We start from the raw sequence: 19,817 nt of genomic DNA on the forward strand, positions 1-19,817 counted from the left end.
TTGACCATGTGCTTTACAGTCCTTGACAGTCCTTGACATAAGCATACTGAAGGAATGGGTTCGAAATACAAAAAGTCCTGCCTCGCTACAAAAACAGATATGCTCAAACCTCATTGAATAAAGTACATAAGCAGACAAGTATATTCACATTAAATCAATAAAAGAAACATTTTAAGCATATAATTATACCTACACACCAAATCAGTAAAGAAGACATAACTAGACATTTTTGACAGGGGGTAATGACAAAGGTTTTTATAACTTTATGATCTGATATGTATTTCTGAGCACTTTGAAATGACAAATGTTTTTTGATATATTGCCTGAATAGCTTAATGACCCTTAAAGGCCCAGAGACATCCTTTTTTTTTTTTCCAATTAGAACGGAATTTGATAGAATGTATAAAGAGAACACATTTACCGCATTGGAAATTAAAAATGGACACCGATTACTAAGAATAAAGCTAAAATTAAATGCCAGTTTATCGATCGGGTTCCGCACTCAGCCACACTGGTGGCGCCATGACTGTGACGTCACAAGTTATGCATCCGGATCTCAACAAACCCAAACAACATGGCAGATGACAGTGACAGCTCCGTTTTAAAGGGAAATGTGCTTTCGGGAGTTTGTAAACATATTTTTTAAGGTTGTGTTAAACTTATAATCATATTGATATCTAGTATTGGAGTGCTCGTGTGGATTGGTGGGGGCCGAAGAATGTGCAGGCAAACTGCATGAACTTGTTTTCTTCGAAGTGTTGTGGAATAGGCCCGGATAGGGAGTACCGGAGGAGACCACCTCAAGGTCGGTGAGGAACGAGAACAACAGCACGTCTATGAGACCGGGCTTCGAGGGGAAAACCCAACCGCCTGACCTCAGCGACACCTGGACGGGGAGGAGATGGCCATCGACCAATCATCTCACAATATTTTGCATGCTTTAATATTCATATTGTGTTTCTTTAAAACTGGGCAACCCGGAAGAATGTGTCGTCTTTTGGTGGTCACAAAAACGCACGAGTTTTAGTGTGAGGGACCCGGGACCCAGGCCTGTATTAGTGCGCTTTGTCAGGAATAAACAATTGGTAAATTTGGTCTGATTGATCTACTGGTCTTCTCTTTGACAGAACGAACTCGCAAAATTGTTAGGTGCGCCAGTGTGTGGATTAGGACATAGCAATTTATGTGTTAAGTGTTGATCGCAATTTGGAGTCAGATCAATAACTAAAATCCGTAACCTAACAGTTTCTAGCGGCAATATTAGCATCGTTTTATCCGATTCAGAAACCTCTTTTGACGCAGAATATGATGAATCTAGCAGTTCACTTGGGCTCAGCTGAGCACGTTTTCTGAATTGTGCCCCTCCCGTCACTCTGGTTAGGTTGGCACAGTAAAAAGTGCTCTTGGGGGCTTTAGAGTGCCGAGTTGTTCTCGGCACATGAAGAAATGACCACTTGCAACGTTTGGTTTAGGTTTTATAAGCATTTTTAATTTTATTGCTTAAATCGCATTTTCTCGACGAGCTGAGCACGTTTTCTGAGATGTGCCTCTCCCGTCACTCTGGTTAGGTTGGCATAGTAAAAGGTTCTCTAGGGGGCTTTAGAGTGCCAAGTTGACCACGGCGCATGAAGAAATGACCATCTGCAGCGTTTGGTTTAGGTTTAAATCGCATTTTTAATTTTATTGCTTAAATCACATTTTCTCGACGAGCTGAGCACGTTTTCTGATTTGTGCCCCTCCCGTCACTCTGGTTAGGTTGGCATAGAAAAAAGTGCTCTTGGGGGCTTTAGAGTGCCGAGTTAACCACGACACATGAAGAAATGACCACCCGCAACGTTTGGTTTAGTTTTTTTGCGCTTTTTAAATTGTATTGCTTAAATCGCATTTTTTCGACGAGCTGAGCACGTTTTCTGAATTGTGCCCCTCCCGTCACGCTTCAACATACTTTTCAAAGTCAAAGTCTCAAAGTCAAAGTCTCCTTTATTGTCAATTCCTCCGCATGTCAAGACACTCAAAGAGATCGAAATTACGCGAACAACTTGAAACGTCACTTCCGGCTTCTTCCCCAGTCGAGAAGGAGGCGGCTCGGTGCAGTCAAACTCGTCTGCGCGGCAAATTTAAATTATATTTTTCAGAGCAACAGCTTTCTTTTCATTGTTTTGATCGTCAATTTATATTTATAAGCCCATAAGCTAACTAAAACCGATTTATACATATACCGGTGTCTCTGGGCCTTTAAGGAACTGTTTCATGCATGCCTGATCATTTTCTAAATCACGGACACTGCCAAAGTCGTCTAAAAATATTCAGTAGTTGATTATATCTTGTGTTTTGACTAATGCTAGACGCCAGTTTTCGATTACGACTGAACATTCTGGACAGAGAGAAATATTTTGCCTAACAAAGAAAATATATGGTTGAAAGCATGATTAAACTAAGAATATGATGACGTAAGCAAGTACATGGAGTATCAAAAGAACAAACAAACAAAAACATGGTAAGTGGTGAGTACAAACTTTGCATAGTCAGGGAACATTAATAAATTGATGATGTCACAGCCAAAAGCTTCCGAACAAAATGACAAAATTGAAAGAATGATGAATGGATGAGGTGCGACAGTGTATGTGCAAGAATGGAGGAGAATGTTTACAGGAAGGTCACTTGGAGATTAAACCAGCAGGTGCCAGAGGGAGACAGCCAAGAACCCGGCCAATGATGATCGTCAAGGCTGAAAGACGGAAAGGAAAACAACAGCCCCCACACACATCTAATCTCCCATAATCAGCACCCAACCCCACGGAACCAGCTCTCACCGGACCAGCACCCACTCCCATGGAATCAAACTCTCCTGCGAACTTGCCCCACCCCTAAGACTCATCACCCATCAAACTCGGCCCACACCGGCATGTGCAACTGAATATAAGCTGAACAAAGAACCTTGAACGTTGCCTTTTCTGAATGGAGACTTTCTGCTCTTGAGCATGGTCGCATGAAAGGCCCAGCGCTTTATTGTACTTTCCTGACAACAGAGCTTTCTTAACAAGAATTGTGATTGAACTCAACCAACCTGTGTAAGTCTAAATTTTGTTTTGGTGTCTTAGCCTTTTCCTAAAACTGAAGAAATAAAACGAGCACGCGGTGAGTAAATTGGATAACAGGTGATTGGCTATGCTTGTGCCGTGAGGCGCAGTAGCGTGCTTCCCAAATTGTGGACCAAAAATCCAACAATACAATAACAGAGCAACTGTGCATTTGAGTGCGCGTGCGCGTGTGTGTGGTAGCAAACAAATGAGGCAATTAAGTCACACGCTGAAAGTCTGTTGTTCTTTGACTAAAAACTCTTGGAGACTCAAACAAATTAGAGGAAGAGCAGCATGAATTCGACACACACACGTGTGCACACACACACGCGTGCGTGCGTATGCACACACACACGCGCGCCTCTATTGTCCTTAGTGTTTGTGCGTGCGTGTGTGGGAGTGTCACCCAGTGTGAGAGATTGGCAGGGGGGCTGCGCATGTACAGATGTGCACGATTATGATATTTTTACCTCCTTCGCATGCTGCTTTCTAATTAGCATCCCACCTGCATCTAATTGGTTGAATGAGCTCGTCACAGGGCCGCAAAGGTGGACACGGTGACGAGTGACGCGTGTGGCCTGTAACGCTTATTCAGCAGACGACAAGCGCCGATTGGCACCCGCTCCACGAGCAAACAAACAAACAAACAAACAAACAAACAAACAAACAAACAAAACACATGACAAAACATACAAACATGGCTTGAACTTAACAATGAAAGTTTGAGCAATTATAAGTCATATGAGATATTGTAAATTTCACATCACTATCATTATCTAAATTTTAAAAAAAGTTAGAATTTTTCAAAAAAATTTTCATTAAAGTTTCTGTACAGTTGTCACCTTTCCCTGACCTCTGCTTGACCCTCGAGGAAAACTTGAGCTTTAAGTCTTGTGCGTTGGAGTTATCTGCTTAAGCTACAATTTCACAAACGTTTTTCATGATCTGTTTCTTTTTTAACTCATTGTCTTTTTGCAGGAAGCAAATAATTTAGGTTGAAATAAATGTCAGTGACTTTTTTAATAACTTACCAATCATTAGTCAAAAACGTATTCAATTGAGTATTTTATTGATGGTTTATTGTCGTTTGGATCCCCATTACCTTTTGTTTCAACAAATGCTCGTCTTAGAGCAGGCTAGGTGTCATTACTCAGATGGAACCAATATTTAGTGACTAGAACAACAGTTGCAATAATAATATTATATAAAATTTTATAATTTAATTCATATTAACATAATCGCTTGTTGAACCATTTGATATGTGGCGGCAAAATAGTATTCCCCGGAAACCCCCGAAGAAGAGAGACGACGAAGAAGAAGAAGAAATGTCATTTATTAGTAAAAGAAGAAAACAAGGAACCGCTCGTCGTACGGTCACGCTTAGTAGCGATGTGTCTTTCAGTGAAGATCTTCTCATAACGACCAGCAAGATGAACAAATTCGGTGATGTTGACTCGTATGAGCTCGAGGAGCCGAGCGACGAAGAGAGAGCAGCAAGCAGGTTGTTCACCAACTCGTCTTTTGCGTTTGTTAGCTAGGCCGGCTGCAGCCTGTAATGCGGCTAACAGGTTGTAAACAAACATAAGCTTAGCACCGTTCGCCTTTTGCCCGAATTTGCGCATCGTTGTCTAACTCCTGTGAATGTGTGCAATTGTCAACAAACATTTTCATGCAGTGGAGCGTCGGACATTTCGATTTGTTTAGCGTTATAGCATGACCGTGTGTAAGTGCAAAGGTAAAACACTTGTATCAACTTCATAAGCAAGTGTGTTGTTTATTAGCACCGCGACGCTTCTTCTATCGTGATTTTACCCGTTTGCTGGTGTTTTTCCAAATATTCAGTGAAGCTTTTGCACTGAGTGACTCTATGACGTCGTTCATTGCTTTGCTGGTTATCAACTGTTGGATTTTGTCCACAATTTAGGGAGCGCGTTATCTGCGCCTCACGGCAAAAGCCATTGCCAATCACCTGTTATCCAATTTACTCACTGCGTGCTCGTTTGATTTCTTCAGATTTAGGAAAATGCTAAGACACTGAAGCACAAATTAGACTTACACAGGTTGGTTGAGTTCAATCACAATTATTGTTCAGACAGCTCTGTTTTCAGGAAAGTTCAATACAGCGCTGGGCCCTTCAAGAGCGGGAAGTCTCCATTCAGAAAAGGCAACGTTCAAGGTTCTTTGGTTAGCTTATATCAGTTGCACATGCCAGTGTGGGCCGAGTTTGATGGATGATGAGTCTTTGGGGTGGGGCAAGTTCGCCATGGGAGTGGGTGCTGGTTATGGGCGATTCGGTGTGTCGGGGGGCTGTTGTCTTCCATCCCGTCTTTCGGCCTTGGCGATCATCTTTGGCCGAGTCCTTGGCTGGCTCCCTCTGGCACCTGCTGGTTTTATCTCCACGTGACCTTCCTGTGAACATTCTTCTCCAAACTTGGACATACCACTGTCGTACCTCATTCTTTCAATTTTGTCATTTTGTACGAAATTATGTTAGCTTTTGGCTGTGACATCATTAATCTATTGCTGTTCTTTTGATACTTCATGTCTTTGCTTATTCTTAGTTTAATCATGCTTCCAACTGTATCTTTTCTTTGTTAGGCAAAATATTTCCCACTGTGCAGAGCATTCAGTAGTAATCAAAAACTGGCGTCTAGCATTAGTCAAAACATAAGATACAATCAAGTACTTAACGGTCAAGACGACTCTGGCCGTGTCCATGATTTAGAGAAAAAACATCAGGCATGCATTACACAGTTCCTTAAGGGTCATTAAGCTATTTAGGCAATTTATCAAAAGTCATTTGTTATTTCAAAGTGCTCAGAACTATATATCAGATCATAAAGTTATAAAAACCTTTCTCATCACCACTTATCAAAAATGTCTAGATATGTCTTCTTTATAGATTTGGTGTGTAGGTATAATTATATGTTTAAAATGTTTCTTTTATTTATTTAATATGTGAATATACTTGTCTTCTTATGTACTTTATTCAATGAGGTTTGAGCATATCTGTTTTTGTAGCTAGGCAGGACTTTTTGTATTTCGACCCCATTCCTTCACTCTCTCTGTTGACCTCAGTTTAACTGAGGTCACCAAAATCGTTGATGCAACCAGGGTCCCTCTGTTGGCACACCACGTCCCTCTGTGGAGCCGCTTCAAGTCCCTCTGTGGGGCCGCCAATGAGTGAGAAAAATAAAAATAGATAAAATTCATACCCAGACATTTGTAAAAGATGGAGAGTGGAAAGGCAATTGGCCTAGACGACATTCCAGTGACAGCATGGAACTATCAAGGAGAGATGGCAGGGGATATTCTTAAAAAGCGAGAAGATTCCCGGAAAGGTGTTGACTTCTATTTTTTATTTCAGACCACGGCGATGCGCAGAACTGTAGTAGCTACAGAGGTGTTATGTTGATTAAGCAAAGCATGAAGTTATCGGAAAGAATGTTAGAACCGAGGCTTGCAAATCTCTACTGGCCAAAATAACGGAGAGTGTGGCAGAGATGAAGATGTTGCAGGACATGCAGATGGTTGGTGTGACCGCACAGAAAGATATGGAAACGAATACTCTGCAGTCGCGGCCCCTAACAGGAGCAGCCGAAAGAAGTGGAAGATGAGGAAAAAAAAGTGAAAGAAAAATACATAAATAACGAAATACATACATACATATATATAGTACATACATATAGACAGACAGACATCGAACGATTGCCCATTCAGTCAGTCACTCAATGAATCACTCAATCAATCAATAAACCAACCAATCAATAAACCAATCAATCAATCAATCACACAGGCGTTAACTAATTTGTACCGTAATTGCCGGACTATAAGCCGCACCGGATTATAAGCCGCACTAGCTAAAATTCAGGGATATTTCTTTTTTTTTCTTACATAAGCCGCACCGGACTATAAGCCGCACTTGCACACGAGTTTTTTACAAAGAAAGACAGTACATAGAAAGCCTTTTTAACGTTTTGATAACATACTTGAACATGTCTTTCTAAACATGGCCTGTGACGCAGCAGTAGTACCGCAGCAACGCGGAAGTGTGCACGCGAGTTATTAGCAAAGAAAGACTGGACACAGAAAGTTTTTTTTAAAGCTTTAATAACATACCTTAACATTTCTTTCCAAACACTGCCTGTGACGCGGCAGTAATACCACAACAACACGGAATTAACACAGCAAAGTCACTGAGACGCGGCGGTAATGGCGGCGGTTACACAGCAGCAACACTGTAGCACAGCACGAACAGGGCTGGTTAAAAAAAACATACCAGTAAAAGTACAAAAAGAGCCGTCTTCATCTTCCTCCTGTGCACTGAAACCAAGTCTTCCTCCTTAGTGTCCGATTGGAATGGCGTTAGATATCCTTCGCCTCACACTTTCTCAGTCTCTCTTTCGTCGTCGCTTTTATGCATTTCTTCGAGTGTGAAGAGGGTCTGTTCATGCTAATCTTATTCATGCACGAAGTGCTACATTATATTAAACTAGCGAGCGACACGTATAGCTTAAAAGCGGCATCATATTCATTTATTTTATCCCCCATAATGACGGTTTATGTATAAAAGCTTCCTGTCTTTGTGTTAATGTGGGTGTGTGCGTGATGCGCGAGACGATCACGTCTTCTTCGGCGCATTATCTCTTCTTCGTCTGTCTCGCTCTTGCTTCCTGCTAGAGCGCTCCCTGGAGAGCGGAGGCCGTAAAAATCCATAAGTACGCTCCAGAGTAGACACAAGATAATGTCATCAACATCGACTGCCTTTGGCTTAAAAGCCGCATCATATGCATTTATTTTGTCCCCCATGATGACGGTTTGTGTATAAAGGCTTCCTTTCAGTAATGTCCGTCTTGATCGCGTGATGCGCGAAATGTAAACAAAAACTAGCACGTCTTCTTCGGCGCATTATCTCTTCTTCGCCTGTCTCGCTCTTGCTTCTTGCTAGAGCGCCTCCTGGAGGCCGGAGGCCGTAAAAATCCATAAGTACGCCGCGCCGCCGTTTAAGGTTCAAAGTAACCTTCTGAATAAAATGCATTAAAAGTTCACATTCATTACAACCTGTTTTTGGTGAGCAAAATGTCAGAAGAATTGAATTTAAATGCTGATTGATTGGGTTTTAATACAATGCAGATTACTTCACTGGTTTCTTTTATATCAAACAAGTTATTATCAAACAACTTGTTTGATTTAAAAGAAACCAGTGATTAAAAAGGTGATTAAAAAAAGGAAAAACAAGATGAACTTAGTACAATTACAATGCAGATTGTCCAAACAGCGCCACTGCTTTGTGTAATCTCTGAGTGATATGGCAGAGTAAGAGAAAGGGTTTAGAGCACAGGTGTCAAACTCAAGGCCCGGGGGCCAGATACGGCCCACCACATCATTCTATGTGGCCCGCAAAGACAAATTGTGCATCAAATTCGTGTGTCATTACTAGAATTGCAAATTGTCTTCACTTTTAATAATAGCTTTTTTTAGAAATATTTGACCAGTTTTTACTCGTCTGATTTGAAAACGAGTTATTTGTCAGTTTGTTTTGTAGCTTTTACTGTATATAATAGTGTTAAGAGTAAAAGTGATCAAGTCATCACAAAAATCACGAAAAAAATCTTATATAAGCCGCACCTGACTATAAGCCGCAGGGTCCAAAATTTTGGAAATAAGTCGTGGCTTATAGTCCGGCAATTACGGTAATTGTATTGCAAGCAATTTAAACTCTAATGGAATATGTGGATGTCCATATCTATTTTATCAAATTCTAATCCTACTTTACCTTTGTATAAGGCACAGGTGTCAAACTCAAGGCCTGGGGGCCAGATGCAGCCCGCCACATGATTTTATGCGGCCCGCGAAGACAAATTGTGCTTCATATTCATGTGTCATTACTCGAATTGCAAATTGTCTTCACTTTTAATATTTTATTTTTAAATATTAGACCAGTTTTTATTTGTCTGATTTGAAAGCGAGTTACTTGTCAGTTTGTTTTGTAGCTTTTACTCTATATAATATGAGGTGCTCACACATTTATTTGGGTATGACAGTCATACCGGTCCTCCGAAAGAAGCTATGACTACACTGCGGCCCGTGAATAAATGAGTTTGACCCCCCTGGTACAAGGGATAGCCTTCTCATTGATCAATCACGTATCTTAAATCATGCTTTTCCTCCTTTGAAGCGACTATGTACTTCAAACCCAAACGGCACCATTTTATAGGGAAAAAACTTGTTGAATCTATTTGTTTTTGACATAATACTTCCGCAATCATCTTAAATTTGTTCAGTTTATCAATCCCTTCCATTGTTTATCCTGCAAATGAATCACGTGAATAATGTATTATTCAAACTTTACTGTTCATAATCCACCTGTTCCCAACATCTGGGAATATCTGAATAAGAGAAAAGGATCAGCAGACAAAAAACAAGTGAGGCAGAATATTGATTTTTCTCGCGAGGAGTGCGATACAGATTGCTTTCTACAATCTGACTACACAAAAAATCTGTTTACACTCCTTGCTCTTTTTATTTGGAATGCCCTACCCACAGTGTGAGACGATTAGCCCCTGAGGGGGGGAAAGAGATTGTGGGCTTCGTCTCGTAAGAAAAGAAACAAAAAGTAATGCACAAAGTGTTGCGTGCAGATATGGCTATATCAGCAAAACAGTTTAAGCAATATTCCAAGAGATAAAAAGAGAAAGTGATGTTCTTTAAGGAAGATCAGAAGGTTCATGACGCATCGTTTGATGTGATCTGTTCTGGTGGATGTCGTTTTTCTGCTGAGAAGTCAGCAGTATCTTGTTTGACACAACCGTCATCTCGCCCCTGACTCAGCCGTAATCCTTCTGTTCTGTTACACAAGATAAGAACAAGCAAGGCAAAGCAGCAAGCATACTGAACAGTAACATTATGAATAAGTATTCATTAGAGCAGTGTTTCCCAACCAGTGTGTGCTGCGGCGTGCGTGAGAGATGTTCCATGGGAAATTGTCCAACATTAAATGCCGAGCGAATTGTAAACAGGATTACCAAACCACAGGTCAGTTTCCGCAAGGCTAATCGTGCACGCGTGGCAAATCGGAGAATTTTGAGATTTCATGTTGTGGCATCGGCACATACTCAATTTATGTGTGTGTTGCTGTTAGTGTTGGCTCGTGAGTGAACGATTCGTTCAAAAAAGGTTGGGAAACACTGCATTAGAGAACGCATGATAACATATATATACAATTTTTCTAACACCAAGCCACTATTGGCTTTGAACACTCTTTCTAGTCTGTGTCTAAAGTCGTCAAACAACTCATCTTCTTTTTGTTTGGTTGGGCCAATGTCTGTGTAATTTGCACTACGTTCGAATTTTATTTTTATCCTGCCCAATAGTTGGTCAATTTCTGTTTGTAACAGCCCCCCGTGACATTCCAATGGACGGCCCTGAAAATCAAATTTTATCTTTATCCTGCCCAATAGTTGGTCAATTTGTATTTGTAATGGCACCCCGTTATATTCCAATGGACGGCCCTGGAGATTAAAAGGACTCCAGGTGCCTTTAACGCTTGCCCAATGTTTGGTTAAGGTTGCCATGAAAACCTGTTGTACTTCATCGCCTCTCAAATTATAGGAAGAGATGAGTTGTCTAATGTCGCTACAGTATTGATCAGCATCTTCAGAGGGCAACCCTATAGCCTCAATTGCTGATTTTATATCAGCTTGGGTCCATGTTCTGTATCCTAAAATCGTGGGTCCTCCATCATCATGAGGATTGGCCACTTGAATCATCGGGTATGCGTCAGCCGAGGGACCCAACTTCGCACGGCTTCGTGTCAACATACCACGAGCAGAATCACTATATTCAGGAGGATGGTCTGTGCTTGGTAATTTGGGGTACAGAGACTTTATAATTTGATCATTTTTCTGGTGGTGAATCTCCTTTCACCGTCCCGGAGGAAGCGGAGAATCCTTGCATCTGCGTCCACACAAAGCCACTGTTTACAATCCTGTGTGTTTATATAGAGGAGAGCTCTAATGAGATCACTCTCAGTCAAACCATACACACACACACACACACAATGCGCACTTTTATCGTGTCATAGGCAAGCAGGGGAGTCCGCCCTCCCGTGGATTTTAACAAACACTTCAAGTTAGGAGGTCCCACAATATCTCAGCGGAATTTAACTGCTCTGAACACCTGTACTTCTATTAGGAAACAGAGGAGTCCGCCCTCCCATGGAATTTAACTGAATAAGTCAGGGGACTCCATCATCCCAGCGGAATTTAACTGTTTCTAATTGCACTTGATAGGGTCTAGAATTGTCAAGGTTTCAAGTGACCTCTTGTCACTGCACATTCATTAATCAATATTCATACTCACAGTCTGCCGGTTCTTTTCCTCGGATGATCTCGTCAACCACTCCGGCGTCCAGCCGACTTGATCGAGACAGCCCCATGAAAAGGGTTTCTTTATATGCCTTGGCCAAGGACTTGTCCTGTGTCGAAGAAGTCAGCCAAACGCCTTCCGGTCTGAAGAGATCCCGGACGAGCCCCCAATTTCTGTCAGGTATTTTCTCTGACTGAATATCTGCATAAAAGAAAAGGATCAGCAGACAAAACAAGTGAGGCAGAATATTGAGTTTTTCTCGCGAGGAGTGCATCCAGATTTACAGCAATCTGACTACACTAAAAATCTGTTTGCACTCTTCGCTCTTTTTATTTGGAATGCCCTACCCACAATGTGAGACTAGCCCCTAATAGATGGGGAGAAGGCGTGGGCTTTGTCTCATTAGAGAAGAAACGAGATTCTATGTGAAACAAGAAGTCACATACAAGATTTCATGAGAAATGAAAGTAATACAAGGACAAAATGCTATGTGAAACAAGAAGTCACAGACAAGACGCCATGAGAAAAGAATGCAAGGACAGACTGCCATGTGCAGACATCAACAAAATAGATTGAGCTATCATCAACTTTCTTGGATTCCCAGAGGTGTAGAAGGTCAGGAAGCTCCAGACAGCATCGACTTGTTGTTGACCAGTGGACGTCTGCAAGGCGAAACAGCAAGCATTCTGTGCAATAATCTTATTAATAAATACTCATTAGGGAACGCATGATAACATAGTATATATACAATTTATCTAACACACTTTCATATTACTTTGATGCCCTTGTTGTCATAGCATTAGCATCAGGCTTTCGGGTGGGTATTCTGGAAAGCATGTTCAACATACCGTAATTTTCGGACTATAAATTGCGTTTTTTTTTTTCCATAGTTTGGGTGAGGGAGGGACTTATAATAAGGAGCGACTTATGTGTTTTTTTTTTAAAAATGTTCCCAAAAAAAAAAAAAAAAGTGAAACCGCGATGTAGCAAAGGATTACTATAATTTGAATTTCAAGTGACGTCAGCAGCGCGACGCGGCGGTTGTTTACAAAAAGGACAAAGGTTGATAACGGGATGACGAAGACGACGAAGGGCCCCACGTCCTACCGGCATCATAAGCGGCTTTGTTTCTAAGTGACACGGAGGATGAAGAGTTTGAAGGATTTAAGGATTTGGAGTGTCACAGAAGGTTTGAAAAACTATTACGCACGCCCGGTCCTACTCTACAGAGCTCTCTTTCACCTCCGTGGATAGAAGTCGGGGGCCGGCGCTCGGCCGGGTGGCTGTCCAGGGACGGTGGATGGGGCTTGGTCATGGCTTTTACGCACGCCCGGTCCTATTCTATGGATCTCTCTTCCACCTCCGTGGCTGGAAATCCACGCCGCCACACGCCTGGAAGTTTGTTTTGTTAAATAAAGAGCCGTTTACCAAACTCACGTCTTTCCTTGTAGTTTGTTAACGCTGCAATATAGTTATATACTAGATCTGTGGAATAACGACGAGGCTGACGTCAGGGCGCACGCGCGGCGTTGTTGACAAAGGACGAGGAATTTGATCGATGGATTTAATGATTTAGAGTGCACAGATGGTTTGATAATATTATTGCTTATATAATAGTTATTTGATATCTAACTTATATATCGTTATATGGGCCTGTGGAATATTTTGAAGTGCAAGCGCCGTCAGCGGCGCGCACCCATTGTTGACAAAGGACGATCGATGGATTTAATGAATTGGAGTGACACAGATGGTTTTATAAACGTGTTATTTATGTAATAGGTTTTTTTTAATAACTGAATGTTACGTCAGGCCCGTTCTCAGCTCTTCGTTTGTGTTTGTCACGTTAGCATACCTATCATTTAGCGTCTTGTTTCTCGTTCATATCTGCTCTTGGTGTTGGATTTTGTCGAATAAATTTCCCCCCAAAATGCGACTTATGCTCCGGAGCGACTTATATGTTATTTTTCCACATTATCGTGCATTTTATGGCTAATGCGACCTATATTCCGGTGCGACTTTTAGTCCGAAAATTGTGGTACTCTGAGTCTATCCCTGAATTTTGCGTTGACTTACTCCTAGATGGGAGACTGAGTATTTGGTTCCAGAACAGCTGATCTGAGTTAGGTCAATCAACTCTGAGCATGTTAACCTGGAGTTATGCGAGTGCACAACCACAATAAAAAGCCATCGTCAATAGAGACGTGGTACCACGAGTCACCATGACAAATGAGCAAAAACAGATCACCTTATTTTACCATGATGGAGTTGGAGGTCCTTATGCAGGCCTACGGCAAGTACGAATGTATTTTTTGCCGCAAATCTAATACAGCTGCAGCAGCGAAGGAGAGAGAGAGACATCATGGGAGGAAATTGCTGCCTGAGTCAATGCGTAAGTTTGAATGTACTATTCCATTGATGTAACATTTAACCATAAGATCGTAGCATAGCCTGTCGTTATTAATTTAAGTAGGAATGAAATCAGATTTCCATTTAGGTGCAATCCAACAGGAGAAAAAAGGGCTTGGAAGCAGCTCAAAATGAAACATAAAAACAAGGCATGTTTTGCTAGGCTGTGATTGCACCTCACTTTGATTTTAATAGAATTGTTTTAAATGGACTTAGGCTATTAAACAAAGTCAATATTAATTTAAACTAAAATATTAATTCATTGGCCACTTCAAATAATTTAAACCCCAAACAAAATGTTTTCCAATGACCTTTCAATTAATTCTACACTTTGTGGATTAACACTTGACATAAACTCATTCACCTACCTATTGAAGTCATTTAAAATGTGGTGCTGTAGCCTACACCAACACTCATTAAAATACTATTTTAAAACAAACATCGAGTTCTGCTCAGCCAACAGACAAAAGCTATGCTCTGTTCCAATATTATAAAGAAAATGCTGTTTGCCCAAAAAAAACAAATCATTGTGCTATCCATAAAGTTTGCTCTGATGTGAGTGCTCGTTCGCGGTGTGTGAGGTTGGAGCTATATGGTTGAGATAAATTATACTGTTCAAAGAAAAGCGGTAGCATTCGAAAAGATATTCTTTTGGAAATGATAAAATGTCGAATCTGGGTCGGAAGATTCTCTCGCGACGTAAAGCGTTTCGAATTATTCCAGCTTTGATGACGATTGGATTTTGAATGAACGGACAATCATGATCAACCGCTTTCTTTGTGTGGGAGGAGACAGGTAGAAACTCAGGGTCTCTTATAGTAAACCTGCCAGCGAGCAGGTTATGTTCACAGAGGAATTTACCACACCGCAGTAATTGACCCAGAGTTTAAGTTACCTCTCTTTCTCGAATGAATAACTCAGTTTCTCTCATTTTGGGGTTAACTTACTCAGAGTTTTCACATAACCCGCTTTCTGGAATACTCCTCTGATGATCTCAGCGCTGTGCGCTCTGTTTTCACTCCTTGTGGACGTATTTTTAGTAGTTGAATCAGATGAATTGCATCAAAGGTGCTGTTTTATTCTTTGGGAACATAATGTGTTCAATGCATTCGTTAGCTTCTCGCTAACACTAGTATTAGCTTACTTCATAACTTGACTGCAGTGCTTGTTTACAAGCCGTGTTCATAAATATTGTGAGGGTATTTATTTGGTTACATGTTATACATGGTTGTATGGACAAGTCTTCTGCTGCTGACATCTTTTAATCAATCAAAAAGTTTGTGGCGAAAGTAAACTCTACCTTGGCTAAAAAACTACTAATATGTCCGACCGGAAAGGGAGGTGCACATCTTGCGGACTGGAGTTAAAGCTAAAGTCCCAATGATCATCATCTCACACACATCTGGTGGTGTCCTCTGCATTTAAGCCATCCCCATGTGATTTTGATCCATCCCCTAGTCAAGTCAAGTCAAGTTTATTTGTATAGCCCTAAATCACAAACAGTCTCAAAGGGCTTCACATAGCCAAAAAATTGACAATTATTCTCAAAGCATCCCCTGATCATAAGCTCCCAAAAGGGCAAGGAAAAACTCAAAAAAACCCTGCCAGGGGAAAATGAGAAACCTTGAGAAGGGACCACAGATGGAAGGATCCCCCTTTCAGGATCACCAGGTTGTAATGGATGCAGAGAGTGCACAAGTAATACATAATATGAAAATCAATGAAAAAATGGATGTCGGAGGTGCCCTCGATTGTCCTGGCTGTGTCTTCAAGGGGGTTGAGCTGCAGTTCCTTCATCTTGAATTGGTCCCCGAGAATCCAGCTAGCCGCGATCAGCTTTTGAGCCACCTAACCCCCTCCCCAGCCGGGGAGGGGGTGGGCAGAGAGAACAAAACAAACTCCGGCCAAATCGGCCATCACAAGTTAGTTAAAGGCCATCTCATAGAAATGTGTCTTTAAACGTGTCTTAAATGTTTCTACTGAGGTAGTAGTTCTAATATCCATTGGTAGGGCATTCCAAAGCTCTGGAGCCCGAATAGAGAATGCTCTAGAACCTGCAGACATTTTCTTGGCCCTCGGTATAACTAAAAGACTAGCGTTTTGCGAACGAAGGTTACGAGACGGAACATAAGGAACGACTAGGTCGACGAGATATGAAGGCGCTAAGCCATGCAGTGATTTATAGGTTAGTAGAAGAACCTTGAAGTCACATCTTAAATGGACCGGGAGCCAATGTAATTTGGCTAATATTGGGGTAATGTGATCAAATTTTCTTGACCGTGAGAGCATCCTCGCAGCGGCATTTTGCACTAACTGTAGACTTTTGATACTGGACTTAGGAAGACCAGAGAATAATACATTACAGTAGTCCAGGCGCGACGTAACGAACGCATGTATAATGGTTTCCGCATCCCCGGTCGAGAGGATAGGACGAATCTTAGCAATATTACGAAGGTGAAAAAACGCAATCCTGGTTATATTCTTAATGTGTTTTTGAAAGGAGAGCGTTTGGTCAAATATTACCCCGAGATTAGTTACCGTATCGCTCTGAGTGATAGTCCGGTTATCTATAGTTATAGTAGTTTCCTTAAATAAGTGTTGATAACGAGTAGGACCAATTATCAACATCTCAGTTTTATCTGGGTTAAGACGAAGGAAGTTGAGAGACATCCATTGCTTGATCTCCGCAAGGCACGCCTCAAGATTACAACAGTCCCGTGGATCTGTCATCGATAACGGCATATATAATTGGGTGTCATCCGCGTAGCATTGAAAGCTAATATTATATTTACGTATTATGTCCCCAAGCGGAATCATATAAATATTAAATAAAATCGGTCCGAGTACCGATCCCTGTGGAACACCACACGTAACATTATAAAGCTCAGAGGACGTATTACCATGGACCACTCGGTGCGTCCTGCCTGATAGATAGGAATTGAACCAGCTGAGTGCTGACCCTGAGATACCAACACAACTTTTAAGACGCCCTAATAAAATATCAAAGTCTACAGTGTCAAAGGCAGCACTAAGATCGAGTAGTAACAATACAGACGACGTATTTGAATCCATAGCTATGAGGAGATCATTAGTCACTTTAGCAAGTGCTGTCTCTGTAGAATGATTAGCTCTAAAACCAGACTGAAAGGAGTCATATCGATTATTAGCGACCATGTAATCAATAAGCTGCTGCGCTACTACTTTTTCGAGAAGTTTTGCTATGAATGGGAGGTTTGAAACTGGCCTATAATTACTGAGACGGTCCGGGTCAAGATTTGCTCGCTTAATCTGTGGTTTAATAATAGCGGTTTTAAAGGCTATTGGCACTATCCCAGAGGAAACAGACAGATTGATTATATTTAAGACGGACGGTCCTAAAATCGGAAATAATTCTTTAAGTAGTTTGGCTGGAAGCGGGTCGAGTAGACATGTTGTTTGTTTAGCCGTACTAACCAATTTTGTAAGCATTTCAAGGGACACGCTTTCAAAATTTGAGAGGGTTATTGCATGATCCCCAGCGCTAGTAACCGGCGGAGCGATTGGCATGGTATTCTTGATCTCGTCCCTAATGGACTCAATCTTTTGAGCAAAAAATTTCATAAACTCGTCAGCTGAGTGGAAGGAGCTATCGGGGGTCGGCTGGCGCAGAGTTAGCTTTGCCACTGTATCAAATAGGTATTTAGGATTGTTTTTATTAAGATTAATGACTTGCGAAAAATAACGAGTTTTTGCTAAAATTAGCGCATCTTTATATTTCAGGAGGCTGTCCTTCCATGCCTGATGGAAAACCTCAAGTTTGGTTAAACGCCATCTGCGCTCATGCTTTCTACATAATTGTTTAAACGTACGTGTTTCATCTGTGAACCACGGAGTTGGCCATCTACGGCGAGTTTTCAGACGTAGCGGTGCCACAGAGTCGATGGCTTTTAATAATGTCGCATTGAATTCATTTGTAAGATTATCGATAGAGCCGCTGTATGCGGGAAACATGGCGGTTGCCGGCGACAGTAACTCAGACAGCGCAGTTGCAGTCATGGAGTTAAAATTACGGCTGCTATAATTCCGATTGCTCTCTTGTCTTTGACAAGGAACTAAAATTTCAAATTTTATTAAGAAATGATCAGACAGAACAGTAGTGTATGGCAGTACTGCTATATTTGAGGTTGCTAGTCTCCGGGATAATACCAGATCTAAGGTATTTCCATTCTTATGCGTTGCTGCTTGTACAGCTTGCGTAAAACCACATGTATCGATTAAAGTTTGAAATGCCGAAGTCAGTGGTTCTGACGGTGAATTCATGTGGATGTTGAAATCACCCATGATAACTATATTATCTGCATTTGTCACTAGATCAGCCACAAATTCTGAAAATTCATCCAGGAAGCCAGAGTAAGCCCCGGGTGGGCGGTAAATAACAACAAGATAGAATGACGGTAACGCAGTGGATCGCACAATGAGAACTTCAAATGTTTTAAATACGTGAATTGAGCGAGGCCTAAATCTAAGCTCAGAATTTGAGATGAGGGCGACACCCCCACCCTTTTTTCGAGGACGTGCCACATGCGAGCTCACAAAATTTGGAGGCGAGGCCTCGTTAAGTGGCAGCAATTCATTAGGTTTTAACCAGGTCTCGCAAAGACCAAAAACGTTTAGATTATGTTCCGTGATAAGGTCATTAACGAGAACTGCTTTCGTATGAAGTGATCTAATATTCATAAAACCGAATTTAAGTGTAATCGGTTGATCAGGATGCGTATCTATCGAAAGATTTTTAAACGGGATGCGAGTAAAATTGTGTTCTCTAGGCCTAATATCACCTCTCAAAAGTTTATTAGGGCGGTGGGATGAAACGACCGTGGGAATTTGATGATGAATATTTGTTACACATGTGAAGTTATCTAAAACAGGCACCGTTTCATCAGCAAGACCGGTCGGGACGGAGTGATTGGATTTGTCTACTACCCCAGTAGAAAGTGTGTTTATGTGTATTGCAGCACTATTTAAACTGTCGCGCTCTAGTCTACACAAGGAGCTATGTGTATGCTGAAAGTCTAGCCTAGCGCTAGTTAACTTTACTTAACAGACTCCAAACCCATCCTCACAGGTGGTCTAATCACCTGTGCCCTGGCCTGCTCTAGAGTGACCTGTCATGAGAGGCTCAAACAGTAATCTATATTCCTAGAAAGAGTGAAGGCGCCTTCACGGTTAGGGTGAAGGCCGTCCTTCCTCAGCAGGTCGGGGCGGCCCCAGAAGGATGACCAGTTATCTATAAAATACAGTCCCTGCTTTTTACAGAACCCAGCCATCCATCGATTAAGGGAGACTAATCTACTAAACCTCTCATCAGTGCCTCTCCCAGGCAGGGGGCCAGAGACAAATACTCGATGCCGACTCATCTTTCTGGCAAGATCACAAGTCCTCGCTATGTTTTTCTTTGTGATCTCTGATTGTCTCATCCTAACATCATTGGAGCCGACATGTATCACTATGTCCGAGTAGCTAGTGTTGTTGGAACTACGCTGTTGACTAGGCCTATTGCGAGTCAGCTCCCTAAGATTAGCTTCTATGTCGGGTGCTCTGCCCCCAGGAATACACATTACCGTGGCTGGATTTTTAAGCGTAATGTTTCGGGTAATGGAGTCGCCTATGACCAAAGTGCGAGGGCCAGTAGACCGAGATGACTTTGGACGGCTATGCGTCTTACCTGGCTCATCGTCATTAGCAAGCCGCTTGGGGCTAATGCTAACCGGGCTAGCGGGCTGACTACAGCCCGCGTCTGTGTCCGCCGCAACTACTGTTATCGCACTATTCTGCTCTAACTGGCGGACACGTCCCTCTAGCAGAGACAACCTCTCTAAGAGAAGGGTGCAGTTGGTGCACAAAGCCGTACATACCTCTTGGTCCGCTACCATACTTTGTGTCCGAAGAGCGACGATCTGTCAGAACAACCCGGAAGTGGCGCGT

At 41.9% G+C, this 19,817-nt stretch overlaps 1 protein-coding gene across 1 annotated transcript in view; it reads left to right on the forward strand.

Moving 5' to 3' along the window:
• Positions 1-4,385: 4,385 nt before the first annotated feature.
• Positions 4,386-19,817, forward strand: part of eapp (e2f-associated phosphoprotein) — a 31,114-nt gene continuing 15,682 nt past the window's right edge. The window contains exon 1 of the mRNA XM_088399785.1: positions 4,386-4,581. Coding sequence (XP_088255911.1) covers positions 4,406-4,581 — 176 coding nt within the window. The 5' untranslated portion in view covers positions 4,386-4,405. The remainder of the gene's footprint in view (positions 4,582-19,817) is intronic.

The sequence above is a fragment of the Syngnathus floridae genome, chromosome 16 (assembly GCF_059516105.1).
Source record: "Syngnathus floridae isolate MCC-2025c chromosome 16, RoL_Sflo_1.0, whole genome shotgun sequence".
Classification (NCBI taxonomy): Eukaryota; Metazoa; Chordata; class Actinopteri; order Syngnathiformes; family Syngnathidae; genus Syngnathus; species Syngnathus floridae.